Source organism: Ipomoea triloba, chromosome 7 (assembly GCF_003576645.1).
Source record: "Ipomoea triloba cultivar NCNSP0323 chromosome 7, ASM357664v1".
Lineage (NCBI taxonomy): Eukaryota > Viridiplantae > Streptophyta > Magnoliopsida > Solanales > Convolvulaceae > Ipomoea > Ipomoea triloba.
The window spans coordinates 4,017,528-4,045,376 of NC_044922.1; the positions used below are offsets into that span (position 1 = coordinate 4,017,528).

A 27,849-nucleotide genomic window follows, 5' to 3' on the forward strand; every position below is an offset into this window, starting at 1 on the left:
AATTTTAATATTATATATATTATTTATTTATTAAAAAAACTAAATCAAAATCATTAGCTAGTCGAGTTGAGTATTAAAATGTTTAATTTCAACTCAATTAGATAATCATCAAATTATTTAAGTTTAAATTTAGCTCGATAATTGAATTGGGGAGTTTTTTGCACTTTTAGTCTCACTACTATAGTGACACTATCAGCATTGATCCACGACTTTCAAACCTTACAATTTCGGTTCACGACTATTGTTTTTTTGCAAAAATGGTCTTTTCGGCGGATTTTCCGTCAATCCTGATAGTGCCACTATATTCAAGTGCAAAAAACTCTTGAATTGGGTTTGAACATAACATTTAGGTCTTCCTCAATAGTTGAAATTTTGGTGTGATTTTTGTAAGTGTGATTAGAAAAGAGAAAATGAGATGGAAGAAAAAAATAAAAGGAAAATTAAACAAAAAAAAAAAAGAGCAGTTACGCGCCCGCCTGGGCGCGAGATTTGCGCCTCATGCAGGTGAGGTGCAAATCTTCTGCCACAATGGACCTTACCTATACCTGCCAAAACCCTCAAATCTTGCAGGAGAAAAAATCCCCAAAATTCCAACCTTTCACATTTGTAAAAAACTCATCCTTAAATTTTTTGTCTTAAAAACTTTGCCAAACACAACTAATGAGGAAAGCCTTATGAAATCAAATTTAAGTAGAATGACTTATTCCACCACTGTTGTATATTATTATATTATAAATTTAACTATTAATTGAGAAATTTAAAATTTGAAGATGAGAGGTAACGTTGCATCAAAACTCAGAAGATGAGAGAGGGGAAGGGGAACATTCTCACGCCCTCTGACACCAAAAATCACTCTTTGTTGGATCAAACATAGTTGACAGTCATCTCCTTCAAGAAAACATCATCTCCGATATTGCCTTGTCTGTGGGGCCCTCCCATTACCCCCTTTGACCACAACTCAATTCCACCTCCCTTCTTTTTCGCATTTTGTCTCTTTTTCTTCTTCTTTTCACATAATATATTCTTATTACTACTCTTTTAAATCAATAAGTCTAATTTCCTTGCCTGTCTAAAAAATATTATGTTGCGTTTGCTAATATAAAAAACATAACTATTTTTTTCTTGAAAATATAAACTTTTAGAGAAATAAAAAAAAATGTAACAAAAACATAACTATTCAATTTGCTATTTTGGCTAAACTTAAATAGGACAAAAAGGGAAAGAAAAAAATGGAATACAAAATAAAATGAGTTCAATACGAGTATATACCCTTACCCTATACGACAATACACTGCTTTTCTCATTCACACTGGCAATTTCCCTCCTTTTCCATTTACAAAAATAAATAAATAAACAGCAAATGAAATAAAAAAAAGAATTTAAAAGGGCAAACTAAACTTTTCCGTAAAGCTAGTCTCCTCCTTTTCTCTCTTCTCTTCCTTCTCAACAAAACCTCACTCATTTCTTCTCACCTCACTTCTCCATTCCAATGGAAACCACACTCTCACACCTCCAAAAATCCCTTAGCCTCTCCGCCATTTTAGTCTGGGCAGTTCTCTTTCCGGTTTTCTCCGACCCCGGCCCGGCTCGCTCCATCAAAACCGATGCAGAAGCGCTTTTGGGGTTCAAGAAGATGATCCAGAGAGACCCAACCGGCGCCCTCGCCGGTTGGGAGCTGAAGAACGATCCCTGTTCTTGGAACGGCGTGAGTTGCAGCGCCGGGCGAGTGAGCGCCGTCGATCTTTCTCAGGCGGGGCTTATCGGCGACGTTTCTTTCTACCCTTTTGGTTCTCTGGATATGTTGATTGCGCTTAATGTTTCTGGGAATAATGGGTTGTCTGTGAATGCGTCTTCCTCGTTGAGAATGCTCCCTTCCGGGCTAAAACAGCTGGAATTGTCGTTTTCCGGGCTGGCCGGGCCGGTGCCGGAGGATCTCTTTGTGAAATGCCCGAATCTTGAGTATGTAAACGTGGGTTTCAATAACATCACCGGTTCTCTCCCTGTGAATTTCCTGTTTCGGACCGGGAAATTGCAACATCTCGACATGTCGTTTAATAATCTCACAGGGTCGATCTCCGGGATGAGGATTGAGGTTTGTGATTCTTTATCGTTTCTTGATTTGTCCGGGAACCGGTTCACGGATTCTATCCCGGCCGGGTTCGGGAACTGTACTGGTCTCTCCGAGATGATTTTGGCTTCCAATTCTTTCACTGGCCCGATTCCTAGAGAGTTTGGGCAGCTGAAGAGCCTACTGAGATTGGATATTTCTTCCAATCTTTTGACCGGTTGGATCCCGCCGGAGTTCGGGAATGTTTGTGGGTCCCTTCTGGACCTTAAACTTTCACATAACAATCTCACCGGGGCCATCCCTATTTCCTTCTCGGCCTGTTCTTGGCTCCAGAATCTTGACTTGTCGAACAACAACTTAACCGGGCCGTTTCCTGATTCCATTCTTCGGAATCTGGGCTCGCTGGAAACTCTGTTAATGAGCAGTAACAAGATCTCGGGTGCGTTTCCGCCTTCTTTGTCGTTCTGCAAGAAGCTTAGAGTGATAGATTTTAGTTCCAACAATATTTCCGGCGTGATTCCGCCGGATTTATGCCCCGGCGCTGCCGCTCTGGAGGAGCTGAGAGCGCCGGATAATTTTCTGTACGGGCAGATTCCGGCTCAGCTCTCGAAATGTTCGCAGCTCAGGACGATTGATTTCAGCCTGAATTATCTCAACGGTTCGATCCCGCCGGAGCTGGGGAATCTTGGGAATCTGGAGCAGCTGATAGCTTGGTACAACAACTTGGAAGGGAATATTCCGGCGGAATTGGGGAACTGCGGCAGGCTAAAAGATCTAATCTTGAACAACAATTACCTCACCGGGAAAATCCCACCGGAGCTTTTCAACTGCGGGAATCTCGAGTGGATTTCCCTGACCAGCAACGGGATAAGCGGCGAAATCCCGCCGCAGTTCGGGTCTCTGACGAGATTATCAGTTTTGCAGCTCGGAAACAACAGCTTAACCGGAGAAATCCCGAGGGAGTTAGCTAAATGCACCAGCTTAGTATGGCTGGACTTGAGCAGCAACCGTTTAACCGGCGAAATCCCGCCGCGGCTCGGCCGGCAACAGGGGGCGAAGCCCCTGAGCGGGATGTTATCAGGCAACACAATGATTTTTGTCAGGAACGTCGGAAATTCCTGCCGGGGAGTCGGCGGGTTACTTGAATTCTCCGGCATTCGCCCCGAGAGACTATTGCAGATTCCATCCCTCAGGAGTTGTGATTTCACTAGATTATATTCCGGTCCTGTTCTGAATCTTTTTACCAGGTACCAAACTCTTGAATATCTCGACTTATCTTACAATGAGTTCCGGGGCAAAATCCCTGACGAGTTCGGGGACATGATAGCTTTACAAGTATTGGTACTGGGCCATAATCATTTATCCGGCGAGATCCCGTCCTCCCTCGGGGGACTAAAGAATCTTGGAGTGTTTGATGCTTCACATAACAGACTCCAAGGTCATATCCCAGACTCGTTCTCAAATCTTTCTTTTCTGGTCCAAATTGACCTGTCCAACAATGAGTTGACAGGGCAAATCCCCCAAAGAGGACAGCTCAGCACGCTCCCGGCGACCCAGTTTGCCAACAACCCGGGGCTCTGCGGCGTCCCGTTGTCGGACTGTCAGTACGATTATAATTCCCCGGCGGTGACGAATCCCGGCGGCGGGAAATCATCCCGGAGAGGCACGGCGGCGTCCTGGGCCAACAGTATTGTTCTGGGGATCCTAATTTCGGTGGCTTCGGTGTGTATATTGATTGTGTGGGCCATTGCGATGCGGGCGCGGCGGCGGGAGGCGGAGGACGTGAAAATGCTGAGCAGCCTGAACGCGTGCCACGCCGCGACGACGTGGAAGATCGAGAAGGAGAAGGAGCCGCTGAGCATAAACGTGGCGACGTTCCAGCGGCAGCTAAGGAAGCTGAAATTCTCGCAGTTAATAGAGGCCACCAACGGGTTCGCGGCCGCCAGCATGATCGGCTCGGGCGGGTTCGGGGAGGTCTTCAAGGCGACCCTCAAAGACGGGTCTAGCGTCGCAATAAAAAAACTCATCCGCTTGAGCTGCCAGGGCGACCGGGAATTCATGGCCGAGATGGAGACGCTCGGCAAAATCAAACACAAAAACCTCGTCCCCCTGCTCGGCTACTGCAAAATCGGGGAGGAGCGGTTACTCGTGTATGAATACATGGAAAACGGTAGCTTGGAAGAGGTCTTGCATAGCCGACCAAGAACCCCGGGTCGGCGAATCTTAACATGGGAAGAGCGAAAAAAGATCGCTAGGGGAGCCGCGAAGGGGCTCTGTTTTCTCCATCATAACTGCATCCCTCACATTATCCACCGCGACATGAAATCCAGCAACGTCCTCCTAGACCAAGAGCTCGACGCGCGGGTCTCCGATTTCGGCATGGCCCGCCTCATCAGCGCGCTCGACACCCATCTCAGCGTGAGCACGCTCGCCGGCACGCCGGGCTACGTCCCGCCGGAATATTACCAGAGCTTCCGCTGCACGGCCAAGGGCGACGTCTACTCGTTCGGCGTCGTCCTCCTGGAGCTCCTCACCGGAAAACGCCCCACCGACAAGGAAGATTTTGGGGACACGAACCTCGTGGGATGGGTGAAAATGAAGGTCCGAGAAGCGAAATCCATGGAAGTGATTGATCCCGAGCTCTTAACAGTCGCGAAAGGGCAGACGGATGAGGCGGAAGCGGCGGAGGTGAAGGAGATGGTGAGATATCTGGAGATAACGCTGCAATGTGTGGATGATTTCCCGTCGAAGAGGCCTAATATGTTGCAGGTTGTGGCGATGTTGAGAGAGCTGATTATGCCCGGGAGTGGGAGTTCTAGCAGCAGTGCCTGAAAATCGCCATGGCTAGCTGCAGAATGCAGATTGTTCATTGTTGAAGAAGGTGTAAGATTTGTTTTTCACTTTTGCTTTCATCGTTCCACTTTTTTGGTGTCATTTTTGAGGTCTGTAGATTATTATTATTATTATTAACTTGTATGAAGGCTTACAAGAAATGTATGATGAAGTTATTGCATTAACAACACCTCACAACACAATTAAGTTTATAAACTCCCATATCAATTTTCCTTGGTCATAAATCTTAAAAAGCAATGTATGGAGAACCATAAATCAATCTAAGTTGCTTATATAGATGATCGTATCAAATTAAGATGGTTAATGGACTGTTTGTGTTGGGAGTTCAACTTGTAATAATCTCGTGGTTTCAATAATAACTAGTAAAATACTATATTACAATTGAAGGGTGAATATAAGTTATTGTGTATATATTTCTTCCAAGTGTTTAGTATATATCTATATCTTACGTACAAATATTCTTGCACTAAAAGATAAATACATATAACTATCAAAATGAATTACATGATCTCTTTTTCAATATAAATATTTTAAATGATAATGGTCAAATAAGCTTTGGCAAATTATGCCATGGACCCGGATCTACCTTGCAATGTTCACAAATTTAGAACACTACGTTCACAAAATTAGAACTCTATATTCACAATTTTAGATCTCAATATACAAAATTACATTATTTAATATTCACAATTTTTGAACTTTATATTCATAATTTTGTTATATAGATTCAAAAATTGTGTCATACTATTAACTTAGAGTTATGAAATATGAAATTGTGAACGTAGAGCTATGAAATTGTGAGCATGAAGTTATAAAACTGTGAACATAGAGTGGTGAAATTATGAACATGAAATTATAAAATTGTGAACATGAATCCGGGTCCACCTTGCAAGGTGGACCCGGGTCAATGGCATACCAACTAGTCCATGACATAATAACAATACACTCTTAACGTGGACTGACTATAAACTCAAAAAGTGGAGTCGAGCCCAAAAGAAGAGGCCTACAAGGTTCTAAACTTGGCCCAAAGTGGGCCGGCCCAGTAGCTAGACCCAAATGATGTAAAGGTTCGTTTGGCTGCAACCTGTAAGGGAATACTTGGGAATTTGATATCAGTAGTAATCATTATACCATGGATCATAGTTTACACTTGACATTGCAAGTTGGTCTTGTGTACTAAAGGTCTATTTATTTTAAACCTTTTCAAATTCCCTAATAAATATAAGAAAATACTTATTCTTTTAGTCGCACAATTATTGTGGCAATACCATATTTAATTCTCAATTTTAAATTTGACAAGTGTAGCTTCATGACTTTACTAATATTATTACATTTCATCATCTGTTGCTATTTTCTTTAAATTAAGAATGTTTAATATTTTACAATTTTACTCTCCTTGTTTTGTTGAAAAATGTTCCAAAAAATGATATAATAAACAATAATTTGATACACTTTTTTAAAATGAAAAATTAACCTTTTTCCCCTAAATATATATTGTTTTTATATCATTTTTTATTGCTTTTAAAGCATGAATAAAATATTAAAATTATCAAATTATATTACCATATTGTTCCATAACATAAAATTAATTGGATAAAAATTATTGCACATGACCAAATATAATGTAGCAATGAATTGTCAAGAATGGGATTTGAACCCATGCCCTTTCGGACCAATACCTGAAAAAGGCACCTTAGACCAACTCGGCCATCTTGACTTATGCAATGTTTTGAAGTTCTTTAAGGAAAGAAGATGGTATCGGGAGCAAGTTCGCCGGCAAGGAAGAATCGCTTACCGGAGGAACAAGATCTTTTGGTTTGAAGCACGAAGAAGTCCAAACGAAACGAATCTGCCCCAGTGGATGAATCCGAGACACCAATGGCGATAGAAAATCAAGAGGCATCCTTGCCTGATAAGGACGACAATCACCCAGAATTTCTCACCGGTGTGTCACCCAATACTGAATAGAAAAGGTTTTGAAATTGTTTTGTATAAAAAAATTCTTTCCCAAAAATTATTGGTTTGTATCCTATACAAGATGCTACACTTGACAAATGAAACTGACAAGAAACGTAGTAAACATGAACCCTATATAGATGACAAAACATGTATTAATTCTTCGATCATGTCGTACATATCAACCAACAAATGTCACCATAGCGTCTGTTTTACTCCCTCGTTTCAATATCTATATTATATAATATAATTATTATATAATAATAACGTAACGTTGAATGCAGTGCACCTACAAGAACCGTTCGATTTCAGAAACACGCAATCAACGGTATTGGACGCCCCTCGCCCCTGCCGGCCAACTTCATCCCCTGTCTGTAATTTTGCATGCAGAATTATCGTACAGATCGAACAAACGGGATTTCATAGGAATTCACAATAAATGGGCCCCACCATCTAACATGGGCATGCATATATAAAGCCATGTACATATCAGCTCCTGTGTGTATTAAACCAGGTTATTACTTATATTAGTCGTCGTTTAATTTCAGAATGTCGCAGTTTGATATGTATGATCCCGACCATCACCGCCAACAGCCGCCGCAGCAACCTCGTAAGAAATCGAAACTGGGGTTGCTGTTGTTGGCTTCCAGAGTTTCGACGTTGGCTTCGCTCCTTGTCTCTATTGTGATTCTGAGGAGCAACAAAAAGACTTACGACGGTGCCAGTGTCTACTATGATGATTTCCACTCTTACGGGTAAATTTTTTTTTTCTTAATGACCTGAGAAGTTCACAGTCACTATTTCAGAGTGTGTGCTGAAAAAATCTCATATTTTGACTCTAGTTAGCAAAGAACTCAAAAAATATAAATGAATTATGTACTGGATAAACTTTGTCTTGTGATCCTAATCTGGAAAAGATTGTAAGGAAAACTGTAAATTATCTTTTATCATATTGTTTGTTGTGTTGAGTAAAAAATGGAATTGTTGCAGGTTTACGTTTTGGGTGATGATAGTAGGATGCGTGTACAGTCTGCTCCAAATCCCTTTTGCACTATACTTCTTCCTCAGAGGGGAGCTTCTAATACGTTACACAGGCTTTGTTAAGTTTGAGTTTTATGCTGATAAGGTGAGAAAGTAATTAATTAATTAAATTCAACAACATAAATATTTTGTACAGATTCTTTGATTTACTGGAAGGCCACAGCCACGCACTAGACAAATTATTGTGTGGATCGTGAATGCAATATACAGTTTTAATATATTAAAATACATTATTTGTGTATTAAATGTACATTATTTGATAATATATAAAAAAAATTATGTACTTTTAATTTTTAAATAGTGTATTTTATGTATATAAATAATGGACTTTTAGTATATCAAAAATATACTTTTTATTTATGGTTCACACGAATGTGTGGACTATAGTCAATAGAATAATGATTGCAAGCACTATTGTAAGGTGCACTTGGGCCAAAAACTCTTTTTGTAATCCTACCAAACAAAAGATCACAATGAAAGTGCATGATCTAGATAAAACTCACATTATAACCCTAGTTGACACAAGAAGATAACCCAATTTAGATTGTCATACTGACATACTCAAACCAATAAGGTCAATAGACAACTCTCGTATAGATTTAAACTTAATATCTTGATATTACGAAGTCAATTATGTGACTAACTTGACTAGAGTTGTTCTAAATATTTATTTTGTATAGATTCTAATTAATCTACTCTTGAATCGGCCCATGACCTTGGGGCCCATGTCTCAACAACGGCAGACAAATTTCACCCCAGAAATTAAAGACAATTGTGATGAACATTGTGCCAGGCCAGAATGTGACTAGTACCTGCTTCAATTGCAATTGCTCAATTCTGACCAAATGTCACACCAATCAGTGTTAATTTTCGCAACGATATGATAATCATGGTCAACAATAGACTGCTCAATTATTATTAAAGTTTGAAATTTAATTCGCAGGTAATGGTGGTACTACTAGCAACAGCAGTAGGTGCAACCTTTGGTGCTACCACGGACATGGACGAGCATGTAAGAAATGACAATGAATGGGAGCATACTCTTCATGACTTCTGGCGTCTTATGTATCTTCCAGCCAGCTTTCTTCTCGTGGGTTTCGCAACCTCGATCATCTCTGCAATTTTCTCATCTGAAATTATCCTTGCCGGGTCGAAATTATGATACCATGCATATCATCTCGTTACAAGACTGGTTTTACTTAGAACACATCTTCGAATAAGGTGGTTGATTTATCCTAAATCAAAAAAAAAATATGATGATCTTGGACACATTTTTTGTCATTTTATGTTTATTTTCTTAAGGGAATGAAAATATAAGATGATTGTGTGTCGAGGTGTATAATTCTTTAATTCACAAAAAAAATAATAATAATAATCTGACATGAAAGTGCATTCTGAATGATGACTAAGAGCAATTCTGACTTAATAATAGCACATAGGCCTTGTTTGGCAATTAGTAGATAGCAGATTATATCAGCAAGTTTGATCGGCGGATTGTATTAGTGATTTGTAAATAAATGTTTGTTAAAATTAACTGCTTACTATTAGCGATTGGTGTACAAAAGGACATATTTAGACATTGCTATAACAACAACAATAACAATAATAATAATAAATAAATAACAATAAAACTAATATATTATTATTATTATTGTTTTTGTTGTTGTTGTTGTTGTTGTTGTTGTTGTTAATGTTGAAAAAAACAAAAACAATACAATACAAAGAGGAGCCCCCTTGTATTATTGTGTTGTCCACATTGGTAGGAAAACACAGAGAGGCCTTGAGGCTCCTCTATAATAAGAGCTTCAAGGCCCCTTAATTTCTCCATCTCATGTGATGTTGCTTCACATCGAATGGGAAAGGCGAAATTAACAGTTAAATTTTTTCCTAAAAATGTCAAAATTTTGAGTTTCAGCGGTTAGGAGTAAAAACATTGCTCTGAATTGCCTGCAGAATGTCAAACTTGTGGCCTAGTGGCACCCGGTTGCACCCCACATGGGAGGGGTGAGTTTGAGTCTCAGTGGAGGCAATATATTGGCTCTTTATGCTTCATCTGGTTGAGAAAGTAACTATAAACAGATATAACATTGTAACAGAGTTAATAGTATAAAAAAAAAAAAAAAAAAAAAAAAAGAAGAAGAATTGCCTGCAGAATAAGACCATAAATCTATTCTTTGTTCGTACATGACAACTCAGAAAAATTAATAGCACTGCTTCTCAAATGACATGAAAAGATCAACTATATAGGTAGGGGTTGTAATTTCAATATGCCCCACGGGTATTCATTAGAATCGACTTTTTAATATAATATTAATATAATCAAGCAAAATAATATGAACCATTTCAATGGCCTAACTTTATTGGTTCTTGTTATTAAGTTTGTAGATTTATAAATATTAAAAAAAATCATCAATTTGTAAATTTGTATCATATTTATATCTTAGGACATTTTAAATATTTTAAACTAATAATAAAATTAAAAGAATTAAAAATGAAATAAATTAATATCAAATGATCAAATGTAATGTGATTACAAGTAAGGAATACAAAATAAAATACTCATTCAAAGTCATCCCTCGGAGTCAATGTGGACCTCTTATGTTATAAAAATCAATAGCAATTTTTGTGAAATAAATCCCTTGTCTATATCTATATTAAAAGTAATTTTACATGTACTCTCATTTTATACTCTTATTTTTTATTTCTTATGTGGTCCGGCATTGATTGCTTAATATAAAGGGGGTCATGATTTTAAGACTTATAATCTGTTTGTGAAAAATAACTGAGGATTGATGAAATTTAAATTTCAATTCATGGAAGAAAAATAATTACTGAAAAATTGATTTCATTATTTGGTTGGTAGAATCAGACCCAATAAAGATGGTTCTGAAGTCTGCTTATATATAAAGGAGAGCTAAACGTGATAGATCACTCTCCTACATTAAGTTAGCTTACTTAGTCCTGCAATTTAGGGGGAGTGAATCCAAAATGTCGCAGTTTGATATGTACGATCCAGACCAGCATCGGCTGCAGCAGCAGGGGCAGCAACCTCGTAAGAAATCGAAACTGGCGTTGCTGTTATTGGTTTCGAGAGTTACAACGTTGGTTTCTCTGGCCATATCCATCGTCATCCTCAAGAACAGCACCAAAACTTACCCCGGCAAGGTCACCTTCTACGGCGACACTTACGACAATGGATACAGAATCCGATACTCCGACTACAGCTCTTATAAGTAAGCCATCTTCAAAACCAAAAACATAGGATTAGAGAGTCAAAAAATTGTTTGATTTGATAACCACAAGGTTACAAATTCTGACCCCCCAGTACCCTATTGGCCTCAGAATTTGGTTTGAGCTGGTCCGCCCGCAATGGACAACTTGTTGATTTTTTATCAACTAGGGCTATAAAGCTAGATTTATTCCTGCACACTCTCTAGTAGTGACTGTTAGGAGTTTCTCGATTCCAAAATATATGTATGTAATTCTATATAGTAAAATATAATGCGTATAAATTGTTGGTGGGTGCAGGTACATGATGTTTATCATGGTAATAGGATGCGTGTACAATCTGCTGCAAATTCCTCTGGCACTCTACTTCTTCCTCAGACACAACCATCTCATAAACCACACCGGTTTTGTTCTGTTCCAATTTTTTGCTGACCAGGTAAGCAACTATATATGATGATCGGTATGACAACTCTCTATATGTGTAATATCTCAAAATTAATAGTAAATGTATTGAGTCTGTAAAGATTATTGTGGGGCACAATGTCTACACAGTACCTAATACAAACTCAATATCATTCTAAAACTTTAAAGTTATACACTTGGTACAAGAGATCTTGTATCAATCGCTCTTTTATAGTTGAGAAAAAAGTTAAAATATGAGACAATTTCAGTCAATTTAATTAAAATGTTGACTTAGTAACGATATGGTTACAAATTTGACTCATAGTAAGAGCGTTATATCAGTCTTTTTGGTTTAATTTGAGTCTATCAGTTATGGAGAATCTAAATTAATTTACTTCTTTGTAGGTGATATTGGCACTACTAGCAACGGCATTAGGTGCAACATTTGGTGCAACGGTGGATTTGGATAAGGGTGTTAGGAGAAAGGAGAAAGTAGAGAAAAATCTTCATCACTTCTGGCGTCTCGTTTATTTGCCAATCACATTTTTTCTCATTGCTTTCATAGCCTCTATTATTTCTTCCATCATCACATCTATAACAACTCTCACCAATGTCAAAACTGATAACAAATAGATGCCCCTACCTTGGAGTTGCCTCAAGTGATTACTGGGTGCATGTGGTGGGCAACTGTCGATCTCAAGTTGTCTGTGTGGATCAGACTCAAAGTTTTTTTTTTTTTAAGTGTGGCTTGAAACAGTCAAGTGAGGACGTTTAATTTGCGATAAGGCCTTAAAAAAAAGAGAGTGATAAATAGATGGATATCTGTGTGTGATTATGTATTTTGCGTATATTGTAAAAGAGTTAAGTGTATTTCGATTAATCTAGATATGCGTGTTAATTGATGAAATTTTGTGAGTACTTTTTTTTTTTAATGACAAATAAATAATGCTATTAGTGTTATGCAAATTTTGTATTTTTAGACCTAAAATTGTAGCAATATAGTTTTTTGGGCAATGATGGAAACCTGTAATCACTACCTTAAGATGTACATTGCATAAACTCTACTATTGTGTAATAATCCGTAAATTACACATGAGAAATAAATCATACTAAAAATACCATGTGTGATAGGTTTTATCAAAAGTGTTTTGGTAAGAACTGTTCTATAGGAATTTTTGTTTCTTATTAATTAGTTCTTCATTTCTAACTATAATGTAAATTTAGTCCATTAATTGTATATGGCCTAGATTTGTCACCAAAAAAATTATGAATTAAATCTTATGTAGCATAGAAACGGGGAGAAACAATATTAATAGTTTTAAAAATATATGTTGAAAAAGAGATATGTAAAGATTTTGTCTTGTTGTTAAAACAAAAAACTTTTTTTTTTTAAATCACTATTATAAACATTTCTAAATTATTAAATAAAAATGTATTAATTTATTCAACATTCTTCCAAATGGGAAGGTGAATATCTCCAATTTGGAAAATTTTGATGTATTATCTAATTAGCTATATGCAAATAGAAGCATGAAACTCCCCTTATATAGACGAAGCTCTTGTTTTCCTGAAAATAAAGTTAGTGATGTGAGATGCCCACGTGGCCAATCTTGGTTAAATTAAACTTGTTTCTTTTTAATTAATTATATTAGTAAATTAATAAATATAATCAATAAATTACGAATCGAATTACATCATAGTTTATTTCAGTAAAAAAAAAAAAAGAGCAAATTGTCATTTTGGTCCACTGACTATAGGGGTCCTATTAATTCTAGTCCACAACTTTCAAAAGTGTTAATTGCATACCATGACTTTTCGATTTGTATCAATTTTAGTCACTCCGATGAAATTTTCGGCCAAATGTCGCCGGATTCTCTTAATCCCTCTTATCTGGCTTAATTCAAGGGACAAAAATGTACTTTCCACTATCCAAAATAACCCAACCCAAACCATTAATCCCAAACCCGGTTCATGCTTTGTCCAGGATCTTTTGACCAAGAAGAGAGTACTCTACACAAAGGCCGCCTTTCGTGTGCGTGCAATCAATCTGAGTCATGGAAACTTTCAGTTTCAACGTTTTCCCAGAATCCGACACAACAAAATCTCCGGCGTGGTGGTAAACCCATTTCCCGTGTTCACTCAAGTAACACTCCGTCGTCGCTTGCTGGCCGTCCGACGAAGAAAGCTGAAACCTCACCGGTTTTTTGTCCCACCCGTGAACGTGCTCGGAGTTGCAAACTCGACCGTAAAATCTCTTGGAGACACGACCCAAGTGCAGTCTAAAGAAGACGGCGTAAGATCCCGCCGGAAATGGAAACTCCACCTCACCGTCGACTTCAAACCACCAGATTTGCTGGAGATATGCCACTGAGTGGAACCTGCAAGAAGAGGAAAACCAAAATCAAATTCTTTCTTAGATATTAACCATAATGATTCTCAGGTTTTGGGTTTGAAGTTTGTGAATAGAACTAACCGGAGCAAGACGTGAAGTCCAAATTTGTTAAGAGATCCTGGACAAAGCATGAACCGGTTTTTTTTTAAGGAAACCGAACCGGGTTTGGGATTAATGGTTTGGGTTGGGTTATTTTGGATAGTGGAAAGTACACTTTTGCCCCTTGAATTAAGCCAGATCAGAGGGATTAAGAGAATCCGGTGACATTTGGTCGGGAATTTCACCGGAGTGACCAAAATTGATACAAATTGAAAAGTCATGGTATGCAATTAACACTTTTGAAAGTCGTGGACTAGAATTAATAGGACTCCTATAGTCAGTGGATCAAAATGACAATTTGCTCAAAAAAAATTGTAGTTAATTTGCTACAATGTTATTTAATAATTAGTAGACAGTATATAAAATCTATATAACTAGACATGGAAAATATTATATAAAAAATCTAAGTTTGTCTGTTTTGTGAAAATTATATCTAAAAATTCAATGGGGTAACTCAAGTGGCAAGTGAACTCTCTTTGTCGAAAAGAATTTCAGGAGAACCTAAGTTCGATTCCTACAGGTAAAGGTGACCAACTATAACTTTTATAGTTTAGGGATTTAATTATTTTTTCAAATAAAGTTTAAGGCTGACTTATTCCCATTTTCTCAAAATTTTAAAATTGAAATCTTTAGAAAAAAAAATTACACATAAAAAAATAAGTTCAAATATTATAGCCACTAGTAATGCATAAGTTATGGGAATTAAATTATTTTAAAGGTTAAACCCTATAATTGGGTATAATTATTAAAAAAAAACATATAATTTTAAGATTTTTTTTCTTGGTAAGTTCTAAAGATTTAATATAATTGTCATTAGAGAGAAAATTTTCGATTTTTTTTTCTGACAATAAGCCTATATTGTAATACATTATACTATATGATTTATAACTTACAACGGAAGCTATGTAAATATAAACGGTGTATACACCCATCATCTATGTAACGTACAATTAAAGCATTGAAAAGGTCCTACACGTGTGTTTACTTTTCTTTGTTTCTCCAGTCAATGACTACAACCTCTTATCTAAAATCTTTAAATTAGATTCTAAGAGCCAATAAATGTCGGTACGGGCTTAAATGCCAATAAATGTCGGTACCGGCTTAGCCCAAATTTTAATGATCCAATATGTTGTATTTGAGATTAGAGATCAATGTTCAAAATTTGATAATGATAGTGTGCGGATTATGCTCAAAGTGAGCAGATATTTTGTGCGCACTAACATTTGGCTATGTATGTTGAGCTATTAAGACACCTTAGAAAAAGTAAAGTCATAGTGTGAGAGTCTTATTTAATGTTATGAACTTATTGTGGACAATCCACAGTTACGAAGTAGAAGAAGAAGAGTGGTAGAATGGTAGTGGTGGAGGTGGTGGTGGTGGTGGGGTACTGTGGTGGTAGTTAGAGGTGGGCATATTGATCTTCAGTTCGATTTTTTCGGTTTTGATTTTTCGATTTTAAAAAAATTAAATCATTCGGTTTAACATTAGAGTTCGGTTCGGATTTAATTCGATTCGGTTTAAGACCATCGAATTTCAACATTTCATAGGCGACAATGCGGTCAAGGGGCGCCGCGACTTAACGGGTGTCGTAATAACTATGCATGAAACATCAGATAACCCAAATCCAAAGTCTAATATCTAAATATTAAATACCAACATAATAAATTAACAATTCAAACAAATTAAAATAAAAAAAATAAAACTATATTTTTAATTCCATAACTGGAAATTCATTCTAATTTCCAGTGGAATTTATAATATATATATATATATATATATATATATATATATATATTTATTTATTTATTTATTTATTTATTATATAATTTGAGATAAGAGATCAATATTTGAAACTTGACAACAATAGTGTGTGGATTATGTCTAAAGTGAGCAAATCTCTTGTGAGCACTGGTATTTGACGCTGTATGTTGAGCAATTGAGCCGTCGTGAAAAGAGTCTGACAGTCACAGTATGAGAGTTTTATTCAATGTTGTGAATTTATTGTGGATATCAGACACTGATCATCTTACATAATAGGTCACTAAATTATCGTGATTTATTCATTTACTATTCTATCACACTTAGCGAGCCTTAAGGCGGGAGAATTGTAAAATTAAAAAAGTCGTTAATAATTAAAGCATTGAGAATGGCTTGCATGTGTCTAATTTCTGTATGACTCCTGCCATTGACTGCAACCTCTAATATTAGAAAAGTCAATAAATTGTCCATAGAGGTTTAACGGACTAGTTTAGTAAATAGTATTTTAAGGGATAGACTAAGGTTTGAAAATCAACAGTATTTTGGATTTTTTTTTTGTTGTCCTTCAACGAGATTTTTAGTATTGCTTATTAGCTCTCTCTTTTTTTTTTTTTTTTTAATTTTAGTATTTAATTTCTAAAAATATTTTATTTTTAGTTCAAATGGTCCTCACTTAATGAAAATGTTACCAACCTTTATCTTCTTCTTTTTTCTTTTTTTCTTTTTTTCATTTTTAATACGATGACTTTAGAGTCTCCGTCGACTTGGGTTCACAATTTCATCAGTTAGGTTGCTGAAATTATCAAATCTAAAAAAAAAATAAAAATAAAAATCTCTTATTAGAATTGAAAATTGTATGGCAAGCTTCTTGCAAGCTTCTTGAACTAGTTGCCCACCTAGGACGAAGTACGTACTTGTATAAGAAAAATCAACGACACCTTATTAGTTTTGGTTGGAATATTAGCTCGAACTGTGTTGACTTCGTCAACTGTATATGTGGAATTTTTTTGCCCAGTACTGTATATGTGGAATTTAGAAGACGTGTTGGTAGAAATTTCAATCCTGGCCTTTGCCTGCAGGAGGGACTAGGAGTATTTATACGAGTTAATTCTAGCAATGGTCCTCCGACTATGTTGATTTTTTAAAATTAGTTCTCGACTTTTAATTTGGACAATTTAGGTCCCTTGACTTTCAAATTCTTTCCAATATTGGTCCTTTTATCAAATTTTGGTTAAATTGAGGTCAAATGAAGAGGTAAAATTGTCCGTTCACATGTTTAGTGTATTATTACTCGTATTTCTCATATCTTATATGTTGTATATATGAATATAATCTCAATCGAAGTCTCAATCAAAGCCATATAATCTCATCCGATGTCTCTTCGACTGATATTATATTCAAATATATAGCGTATATGACAAAAAAAATACGAGTATACAAGTGAACGGACAATTTTACCCCTTCATTTGACCTCAATTTAACCAAAATTTGACGAAAGGATCAATATTGAAAAGAATTTGAAAGTCAAGGGACTTAAATTGTCCAAATTAAAAGTCGGGGACTAATTTTGAAAAATCAACATAGTCGGAGGACCATTGCTAGAATTAACTTTAATTATACTGTATAATTCAAACTTGTTAAAAATTTGAATTGTATTTACATTAGGACAAACTTATATCTCTTTTCAACGTGGGCCTCTTAAATTTAATTTTTTTTAAAACTCAATTAGTCAACTTCGAAAATCAATTTTATCATTCGTTCATTATTTATTCCGAATGTATAATATATCAAACTCTTCCTCCTTTCAAAAAAAAAAAAGAAAAAAAAAACTCTTCCTCTCAATTAGGAGAATCCAATTTGACTTTTACCTGATCTAAATTGAAAATACACCTTACTCAAATTAGTACTTCAAAATGTGCCAATTTTTCGAACAACTTATAAAGTCAGCTATGCAAATTTAATTAGAAAAATATATGGTAGTTTTACTTTCACTAAGGGGGTGTATTCAATCATGACTTTTGTAGATTTTTAAAAACTTTTAAAATGATAGATTTTAATAAACTTTTATTGACTTTCATAGAGTCGTTCTAAACTTTTTAAAACTTTGTAAAACTCTATAAAAGTCTGTATAAAAAACTTGCATAAACTTTTATCAACTTTTTTATTTTGAAAAGTCTACAAAAGGCATTAAAATTCTAAATTGAATACATCTTTACAAACTTTCAAAAGCAATTCATAACAATATTAAACACTAAAATTTATAGTTATAGAATTTTTCAAATAAAATATTTAAAAATATAATTACTTTTTCTTGAGAAATTAATATTTAAAAAATATAATTACTAGTTGCATAAAATACAAAAAATTAATAATATATATAAAAATTATATTTGATATACTGCTAGGTATCAATCAAAGAGTTATTATTTGCAATAACAATATAGGACTGCTAACAACAACAAGGTGCTTCTCTTTGTAGCCTCAAATTGCTATTGCGAACAATAATTCACTATTCTTAATAGCATGTTGTTAAAAAGAAAAAAGAAAAAATATATTACGAATAAACATATGAATATTATGAAACATATAGTAAAAGTTGACGGTGATAGATGAAAAAATTTACTCTGTTCATGTATTTAAGAGAAAAGTTTAGAAGTTAAGGGATAAAAAGTTCATAGAAAAAAAAAATCAAAATATACCAGCAACAATGAAATAAAAATAATATTATTTTGAATTTTTAGAGGAAGATTGTAAAGTTTAGGAGAGAGAAAAAATTGGTAGAGTTTAGGTATGTAGAAAATATAGGATAATGAAGAAAAAATAATTTATTGAATTTAGGTATAAGGTTTATAAAGTTTAAAAATTTTAAATAAGGAGAAAAAAATAGAGTTTAAATAGAGAGAGAGAGGGAGAGAGAGAAAAAAAAAAAACCTTTAGTGTTTGTAGAAAGAAAATTTTGAAATCTTGGGGTTTGGGGTTGGATTTCAACTATTTATATTTGAGAATGAAAAGTATATAAAAGTCTACCGAAGTTTTAAAATTAAAAAGTCCTTACAAATTCATAACTTTTTGAATACCACGTAACTTTTAAAGATTCTTTAAAAGTTTTAATTGAATACCACATGACTTTTAAAAACTCTTTAAAAATCTTGATTGAATACCGCATGACTTTTAAATACTCTTTAAAAGTTTGAATTGAATACCTCCAAACTTTTAAAATTCATAAAAGTCTTTAAAATTCTATGAAAGTCATGATTGAATACACACCCTAAATTCCCCAATAAATGTCATGTCAAAAAATAATAGGAATAGTGTTAAAGGATGTTGTCCCAAAATTGATGAGGAAGGAGGTGGAATATAATTGTGATACCAGAAGATCACGATAAATTCAAAATTTCAGCACAATTTTTTTTTTATGCTGGCTATTACACACCCTCGAACAGGCAATAAAATAAAAAGAAAGAAACATAATAGTAGTGATATATATAAGCATGGTCATGCACATGGCTTGTCTGGGAATCCATTGTAAGTTGACCCAACCACCTCCACACAAAAGATGGAACACTTCAATTCTGAACTCCATATATAAAGGGCCGGAGCTGATCATTAACGCAATCACCCAATTCAAGATTAGCTTAAAGATTACGATCTTGGGGCTGTGTGAATCGAAAATGTCACAGTTTGATATGTACGCATACGATGAAGGACGACAGCATCAGCAACAAGAACCTCGAAAGAAATCGAAAATGGCGTTATTGTTGTTAGTGTCCAGAGTGGTGACCTCGGTTGCGCTCCTTGTATCCATCGCTTTAACGCTGACCACCAAAAAGACTTACCAAGGATATAGTATCCGCTATGATGACTATCATTCTTACAGGTATATTTATCATCTTCCCTTTCTTTTTCTTTTTTTTTTGGGTAACAAAAAAAAAATCACAATTCAGAATTCAGGATGTGTGCTAATAAATCCCTCTAAGTCACTCATAGCTGATTAATTAACTCAAACTAAGAGATCAATAGACAACGACCTAACTAACTTAGATAGAATTGTCTTGTCATTTTTCCTTATTTTTTGGATAATGAGAAAACTTGTACACCTGGTAAGGGTGTGGACCGAGTAAATTGGTTTTGTGATCCTTGCTAATAAAGTACCACAATAAGATAAATCACTCTAGATTGTTCATAGTTGATTGATTCAAACAAAAAAAGCTTATAGAATATATATAGATCACTCCCAAACCAACCGGTTGACTAACTTGATTAGGGTTGTTCCGGTCATCTTCCCTTTTGTATATATTAATATGTATGATTTGAACGGCTGAAGGAATCAAACCCCACAAATCTAACACTCATTATATTAAATCCTGTGAAATGCACGCACTTAATTAATTTGTTGCAGGTACACGTTCTACGTGATGATAATTGGATTTGTGTACAATCTGCTCCAAATCCCTCTTGCTATATACTTCTTCTTCAGAGGGGAGCTTCTAATACGTTACAGCCGCTTTGTTAAGTTCCAATTTTATGCTGATAAGGTAAGGCCTCCATCTACAGACCTCCAAAACCAACACTTAAATCCTTATTTTTAAAGTGATGACGAGGGAAACTAACAATTACTGTACTGTTGCACTAATAAATCTCGTGAACCACAAGAAGTAAACCTAACTAAGTTGCTTATAGTTGACCACTCTCACTGTGAGTCAATTTTAAAACTACGTAGTTACCAACTAACTTATCTGAAATTACAGCCTACCAAATCTCTTTTTTAATTTGAAATGGATATACTTCAATGTCCGATCTGTATCATATTGTATTGAGTACTGTTAGCATGGATGCGAATATAGGTATAATTATTAAGGTTTGACTTTGTACGTAGGTGATGGTGGTGTTACTAGCAGCAGCAGTGGGCGCAACATTCGGTGCGACCTCGGATTTGGATAAGCATGCAAGGAATGAGAGTGAATGGGAGCATAGACTTCATGATTACTGGAGTCTTATGTATCTTCCAGCCAGCATTCTTCTCGTTGGTTTCGTAACCTCTCTCATTTCTGCAGTTATCTCTTCTGAAACTACTCTTGCCAAGAGCCAACACTCATAGTTTACAACACTTATTGTATTTGAGAGAGTACGTTTTGCTCATGTAGTATTCACACTTCCGAGGTTGTTTCATATTTTCAATTATTGTTTTCGTCACTCAAAATAAAATACTGTACTTAATGGTTTTGTAGTCGATTGTAATTTTAAGATAAGATATTGGTCCTGTTTGGTAAATGGTTGTTGGCTGATTGGATTGGTTGTTTGGGTTAGAAGGTATGATTTGTTGATAATATCAGCTGATTGTATAAAGTTGTTTGATAAATTGGCTGTTAGCTGATAGCTATTTGGTATAATTTCTTTTCTCAAAAAGCTAATTGAAAAGGCTGTTTTGAGTAGTCTTTTGAATTTTAGCATTTTGGAGTTACAAAAAGCTTATTAACCAAACAACTAATAGCGTTCAAATAAGCCAAAATTGATTGATAGACTGATTATTTACCAATCAGGGCCATTATTATAAGTTTAATTTCAACCTTTTTTTATTTTGAATGTATTGAAATATGTATGTGACTCTTAATTTGACTAGTGTTATGTCACAGTATGTTTTTGAGTCACAAGTAATATTAACTACGGAGTAATATAATTTGACTATTTTCCCAAACAAAAACATCATATCCACAAATGGATCATTAATAGGAGTATACAATATAATAAATAGATGCCACCATACACGGCCCAGAATGAGAAACACAATAATCCAAGGTTCTATTCAAAAATGGCCCAAAACCAAATTACAACCTATAATATATACATGGGAGACCCAAGCCACACATGTCTTGCATGAACTCTTGATGTGATAACTAGGGTTAGTTATGTTCACTGGTAGATTGGGGTGTCAATGTTGGTTGACTAATTCTATGGTATGTTGAAAATATTGAATACTTTGGCAGACTAACTTACATATCAATATTTTTAGGTCTTAACCATCTCCCATGCAGTAGATGCATGTATCTTTTGGGTTAGAACCCATCACCTTTCATATGGGAGAGCAACTTGGTGTCAATATGTCTCAAGGTCCTTAGCATATATATTATATACTAGTTTTTCTACGCGCTTTGCGCGAATACTTGTGCCCAATATTTAAACTCAATTAATAAATAATTTTGAAATAGATATAATGCATTTTTTTCAGTTGGCGAAATTTCATAGATATTCGAGTAAAATTTTTGTTGTGTATGTATTTTAAATTAATACAAGAAATTCAAATTCATTGTGATGAATATATTCCACTGTAATTTTAAGGGTACTCAACGTTGTATTACAATATTTTTGTCTTTGAAAATGAATAAAATTTGTTTAAATATAGTCTTCTTTTTTTCTTTTTTTTTTTGAGAAAAATATATAGTCTTCTTCTAATTAGAGATATATCCCTTATAAATTCATATTCATATACGGATATACATAATACTTGATTTCAACTATATCAATTCAACAACTTCTACAGATTGATATCCAAAATTTTTTTCTCAATTCAACTGCAAATGCATTATGTTGCTGCTCATTTATAATATTAATATTTTTAAATAATAGTGTGTTTATATATATATATATATATATATATATATATATATATATATATATATATATATATATTGAAGTAAGAATTATAGAAATGATAAATTATTAAATATAACTATGGTAATATTTAATTAAAATATAAATGAATTCAAACTTACCATTGAAGAATGTAAGAAAACATATTGTGTATGCATGTGCATGGTAATTATAATGTGGAAAGATGACAGAAGTTATAACGGTAAGGATATTTCTGTCCAAAAAATTATGTAGTACAACTTTTATAGCATAAGGTACAACAAAAATTAACGGAAAAAACGAACATAAACCAGGGGTATAACTTGAATTGAGACTTATTATGTTTTTAGATTAGATATAGTTAACTTGGATAACTAGTTTTATTTTAAAAAATTAAATTGTTAGCCGACCAAAAAATTATCTGCCCAAATTGTTTTTTTTTTTTTTTTTGAGTTCTACTGACTCTGTTACAATGTAGTATTGTGGAGTGTACACCGGATGCCGCTTGACCACAAGGCCTTTGGCATTATCTGCCCAAATTCATCCCGAAGCAAGGCATTTCATCGAGGCCGACCCTCCATATTAGTCCTCTTTGATACTCTTCTTATCCGTTTGGGAGGTCCACATTATGAGTTATCAGTAAAGATTCTCTTGAATGAAGTGAAATCGCCACAATTGCTAACAAAATTTATGGGTAGTATGTAGTGAAAAAAAAAAAAATTGGGGTCATAAAAGGTTCAATTATTTGTTGTATGTGCTTAAATCTAGGCCTAGATAGGCCAACTATATGTCAAAGCTGAGATTACTATGTGAACTGAAAATTGAGTGAGCAACATCAATTCAAAACAGCCAGAAGCTAGCTAGGTACATGTATACAAGTTGTTAGGAACATAAGCACAAGAAAGAAGAAACAGCCTAGGCCTAACATACTTACATGTCTCTATTCATCTTATCAAACTCGGTTAATAAGGATGTTACTTGTGAGCGTTTGTGTGTGTTTGTCATTATGCATTATTCTCCATATATTATTACAAAAGAATTATAAAGTATATTAATTCTTTTTGTCAAAATAATGCTAGCTACAACATACATTATACAAATTTTTTGTTTTGATACAGACAGCTATTCAATCCGGCACCGGCCGCCGGCGAACCAAGTCCATGCTTGGAAAGTTAAGGTCAACAAATTAAATTCTCGACATAATCATCGTACAGACAAATGGATCACCTAGGAATTCACAAAAAACGGACCCCACCATCTAAACATTGAATGCATATAAAGATTGAAACTTCATAATAACCCATATCTGCAGCTCCTGATCGAGTTAATTAAATTAGCTTAAACGACGTTTAATTTGGGGGTGTGAATTGAAGTTATTCGATCAGAATAAGAATGTCGGAGTTTGATAGGTATATATGGGATCAGGAGCAGAAGCAGCAGGGGCAACAACCTCGTAAGAAATCGAAACTGGCGTTGCTGTTGTTGGTTTCGAGAGTTACGACGTTGGTTTCTCTAGCTATATCCATCGTCATCCTCAAGAACAGCGGCAAGACTTACGACGAGACGGTCACCTACGACGGCAAGACATACAAAAATGGATACAGAATCAGCTACTCTAACTATAGCTCTTATAAGTACGTAAACCATCTCATCTTCACTCTGCTCATGCATGCATCCATCTATATATAATCTCATAACGTTTTAAATTTGACTCAAAGTGGGAGGATTTATTGATCTTTTTGGTTTAAATTAGTAAACTATGAGCAATTTAAGCTGATTTATCTCTTGTGATCCTTTATTTAATTACTTATTAGGATCATAAGGCTAGGCATTTCTTCTCTATTTTCAAGCAAAACGAAAAATAGAGAATAATTCTAAGGCATTGGTCAAGTGAATGAGAAGTTTCACTTAAGACTGCTTCCAACTTTAGGGTGTGGGTTTAATTCCTACTACGAATATTTGTGGTTTAGAGTGAGCTTCTTGTACACAAAAGTGTAAAGTTTCCTATTAAGTCTTTAAACTAAATTGACTCAATTTATCTTCTCATGAGCCTTGGGGCAAGTTTATGAGTTCAAAACATATAATCCTACAAAGTCGAAAAATTGTGCTATATATTAAAAAAAAAATGGAGTAATTCTATACAGTCAAATAAGAAAAATACTACTTGTACTCTCAAATTCTACTGTATGTCAACTTTTACTTGCTTTCACAAATCTTGAATATAGACAATTTTTTTCCTGAATTCACAAGATGAAAATGTTATATCCATACTTACCACATCGGGAAAGAGTCCCCATAGTAGAACTCGTAAAATAATGCATGCAGATATAATTTGTTGCAGGTACATGATGTTTATCATGGTAGTAGGATGCGTGTACAATCTGCTGCAAATTCCACTGGCAGTCTACTACTTCTTTAGAGAGAAGCATCTAATAAACCATCGTGGCTTTGTTCTCTTCCAATTTTTTGCTGACCAGGTAAGCAATTAAGTCATTCGGAGATCAGAGCATATATTTTATTTTTCAACAAATTCTGAAGTATTGATTAGAATCATGTTGATTTGGGGCCGTGTATGGTACAAATACTAAATTAATATGCTATAGGTGATTATTATATATTTTTATCTTATACAAATACAAATTGATGAAGGATTTATCAATGCCTCAAACTTTCCATATTTTTTTCTATTCAAGAATTTGCTTGTGTGTGAAATAGCACACACTTATTCCCTCAAGAATTTTGGTTTGAATTGAAATATATAATTGATGATTTTTATTTTCAAATGTTTCTTACTGTAATACATATATTCTTAAATGGAAGAAGTCACTACAAAGGAATCGAATTATATATTGACATCTAGGTTAATTGTGAGGGAGTCTGACTATACGTCAATTATAATCAACGTTAGATTACTCTCAAATGTTTTCAACATTTTATACTAAAGGTTTGATAAAATCGTCAGAATAACCAATACTAACTACAGTCAAATATCCAACATCGTTTATAACCATCCAACTAGAGATTCTCATTATTTTAGTATAGTTAATTAAGGTTGCATTGAGCGTCAGTTTTAACTAATCTTAGATTACATCATCAATAGGTTATTCGGTTTCTCAAATCGATAGCAAAATCTCTCTTTTTTTCTTTTTTTTTTTTAACAAAAAGATATTGTAATAAAATATATTTTAAAAGCTCATTTCTACTAAAACATATAAATCCCAATAATGGTAGGGTCGTAATGGGAATAAAAATGTGTTGGCACAACAAATTTTACTGATAACTTGTACAATGTACTTATTTTTTTGTACGTTTAGAAGTCATTTCTTTTGGCTTTTACCTCTAAGTTATTAAGCTTAAACACACCCCCTTCCATATGAGAGTGCAATCGGGTGCCACTAGACCACAAAATCTTGGTCATTTTAATTGCATAATAGGTGATAATTTGGCTATCTAGTCATTATATAATAACATAAATAATTACTAACATTTGATTTTGTAGGTGATAATGGCACTACTAGCAACAGCATTAGGTGCAACCTTTGGTGCAACGGTGGATTTGGATAAGGGTGTACGGAATAAGGATAAAGTAGAGCAAAATCTTCATCGCTATTGGCGTTTTATGTATCTGCCGGCCATCTTTTTCCTCATTGGCTTCGTAACCTCTATCATTTCATCAATCACCACATCTTTGACAACTCTGGTATCGAGTGAAATGTAATACTAAATGTCCCGTAAGGAGTGATCAAGATGATAAAGTACTTTAAAAATTAGGAGTTTGATTTTTATTAATTTTTTTAGTTAAATTTACTGCACACTATCATGGAGCGCACAATTTTTGTATAATCTTTTTTTTTTTTAATTATGTATTGATAGTGTGTTTTTGCAAATGAAACTCATTATTTATAGTGGTGAGGAATTGAAATGGAAGGACTTTTAATTCAAATAATATATTTAAGAGTCACATTTGTTTGAAATTGTCTCACAGATTTTAAGCTGTGAGACACAAGTTGAATCTAAGATAGTTGATTGTTATTTAAGATAGAAATCATAATACTTATTAGTTATTACAGAAATTTTAATACCAATTTGAAATAGATAAATTATTACTTATAATAGATACTGTAGTATTTATATGTGAATTGTGATGCTATTTAGGATAAAATTATTGTTACTAATGATAAATATTATAATACTTATAATTGAAATTGTGATGCTTACACACACAGTTGTCTAGGCTACAGGCTACATCCCGACCTGTCTCACGAATAAGGATATGTGAGATGATTTCACACAAATTTTTGCACACACACACACACACACATATATATATATATATTTATTTATTTATTTATTTAATAAGGTCATATTAATCATTGTGTATTAACCTACAAACCACACAATAAATAAAGTTTTGACAAGAATTAAACTTATAAGCTTCTCATATGAGAATCATATTTCATTCACTTGGCAACCCCACTTTGGACAGTATATTGACTCTTTGTGCTTCATTAAATTGAGAAACTATGTATGGACAAATACTATATTGTAATAGAATTAGTTCTACCAGATCAGATTTAATGCCCAAATATTCAAACTCAACATGTGGCCAACACCCCCAATTGTTCCACTACCCAATGCTAGATTGTGGGCAAGAACAAGTAAATGTATAAAAGGATTATAGTAACCAAGAAATTTCTAAAGGAGAAAAAGGTTTATAATAATAAAAGTCTTTTAGTAATGTATAATTGTATACTAGTTTTACACGCATTGCGCGAATGGACTGATGTCCAATATTTATATTTAAATATTCTAATGTCGAATGTGAAATACGTATTTCAAAGTATATCAATGCAAAATTATATAGGAGAAGAATTTCATTCTTTAAAAATCTATTCAACAATAATAAAAAATACTTTGATTTACAAGAAAATTGTGTCATTGTTTATTGAATGTGTGCTCTAAAAAATCAAGTTGAAGAGAGAATAAATTAAAGAGCAAGCATGTGATTGTATAGCCTACAAAGCCAATAAATAAAGGCTATTTAAAGTGGAACTAAGTTAAAATCATTATTGTCGTTGTAAAAAAATATGGAATTTGACTAGAATTCCATATGCGTTGTCATGCACTTTGCAATCTTTTTGATGGGAAAAGTAGTGAACCACAGGACTGCACGCATGTTTTAATCTGAGTTTTGGAATACATCACATGCCTACAAGCTAAGTATTGTGGCTGCAATAATGCTCCCACATTTGCCCGAGCTGAGAAGAGGTAGCCGAGTGATTAAAATATGATTTTTGTTAATTTTTTTTGTCAAGTCTATTCTATATAATTTTATTAATGTAATTTATTATCTCAAAAAAATGAAGTTTACTTCATAAACACTATCGAATAGTAGTTATAAATTCATTCATCACAAAAACCAAAA

General features: G+C 34.4%; 6 protein-coding genes across 6 annotated transcripts; 5 read left to right on the forward strand and 1 right to left on the reverse strand.

Annotated features, from left to right (window-relative positions):
• Positions 1–1,439: 1,439 nt before the first annotated feature.
• LOC116025758 (serine/threonine-protein kinase BRI1-like 2) lies at positions 1,440–5,085 on the forward strand. Its single transcript, XM_031267090.1, has one exon. The coding sequence runs from the start codon at positions 1,490–1,492 to the stop codon at positions 4,898–4,900; it is 3,411 nt and encodes a 1,136-aa protein (XP_031122950.1). The 5' UTR covers positions 1,440–1,489; the 3' UTR covers positions 4,901–5,085.
• Positions 5,086–7,426: 2,341 nt separating this feature from the next.
• LOC116025456 (CASP-like protein 4D1) lies at positions 7,427–9,245 on the forward strand. The gene is made up of 3 exons (XM_031266687.1): positions 7,427–7,632; positions 7,868–8,003; positions 8,862–9,245. The coding sequence occupies exons 1-3, from the start codon at positions 7,427–7,429 to the stop codon at positions 9,078–9,080; spliced, it is 561 nt and encodes a 186-aa protein (XP_031122547.1). The 3' UTR covers positions 9,081–9,245.
• Positions 9,246–10,832: 1,587 nt separating this feature from the next.
• Positions 10,833–12,514, forward strand: LOC116025789 (CASP-like protein 4D1). Its single transcript, XM_031267131.1, has 3 exons — positions 10,833–11,151; positions 11,447–11,582; positions 11,954–12,514. Exons 1-3 carry the CDS (start codon positions 10,907–10,909, stop codon positions 12,179–12,181), a joined length of 609 nt encoding a protein of 202 aa, XP_031122991.1. The 5' UTR covers positions 10,833–10,906; the 3' UTR covers positions 12,182–12,514.
• Positions 12,515–13,517: 1,003 nt separating this feature from the next.
• On the reverse strand, positions 13,518–14,071 carry LOC116025457 (F-box protein PP2-A12-like). The gene is made up of 2 exons (XM_031266688.1): positions 14,022–14,071; positions 13,518–13,926 (listed from the first exon to the last, which is right to left on the reverse strand). The coding sequence occupies exons 1-2, from the start codon at positions 14,069–14,071 to the stop codon at positions 13,518–13,520; spliced, it is 459 nt and encodes a 152-aa protein (XP_031122548.1).
• Positions 14,072–19,375: 5,304 nt separating this feature from the next.
• LOC116026026 (CASP-like protein 4D1) lies at positions 19,376–21,103 on the forward strand. The gene is made up of 3 exons (XM_031267466.1): positions 19,376–19,674; positions 20,197–20,332; positions 20,674–21,103. The coding sequence occupies exons 1-3, from the start codon at positions 19,469–19,471 to the stop codon at positions 20,893–20,895; spliced, it is 564 nt and encodes a 187-aa protein (XP_031123326.1). The 5' UTR covers positions 19,376–19,468; the 3' UTR covers positions 20,896–21,103.
• A 2,713-nt stretch (positions 21,104–23,816) lies between these two features.
• Positions 23,817–26,142, forward strand: LOC116025458 (CASP-like protein 4D1). Its single transcript, XM_031266689.1, has 3 exons — positions 23,817–24,058; positions 24,766–24,901; positions 25,924–26,142. Exons 1-3 carry the CDS (start codon positions 23,817–23,819, stop codon positions 26,140–26,142), a joined length of 597 nt encoding a protein of 198 aa, XP_031122549.1.
• The last annotated feature ends 1,707 nt before the right edge of the window (positions 26,143–27,849 follow it).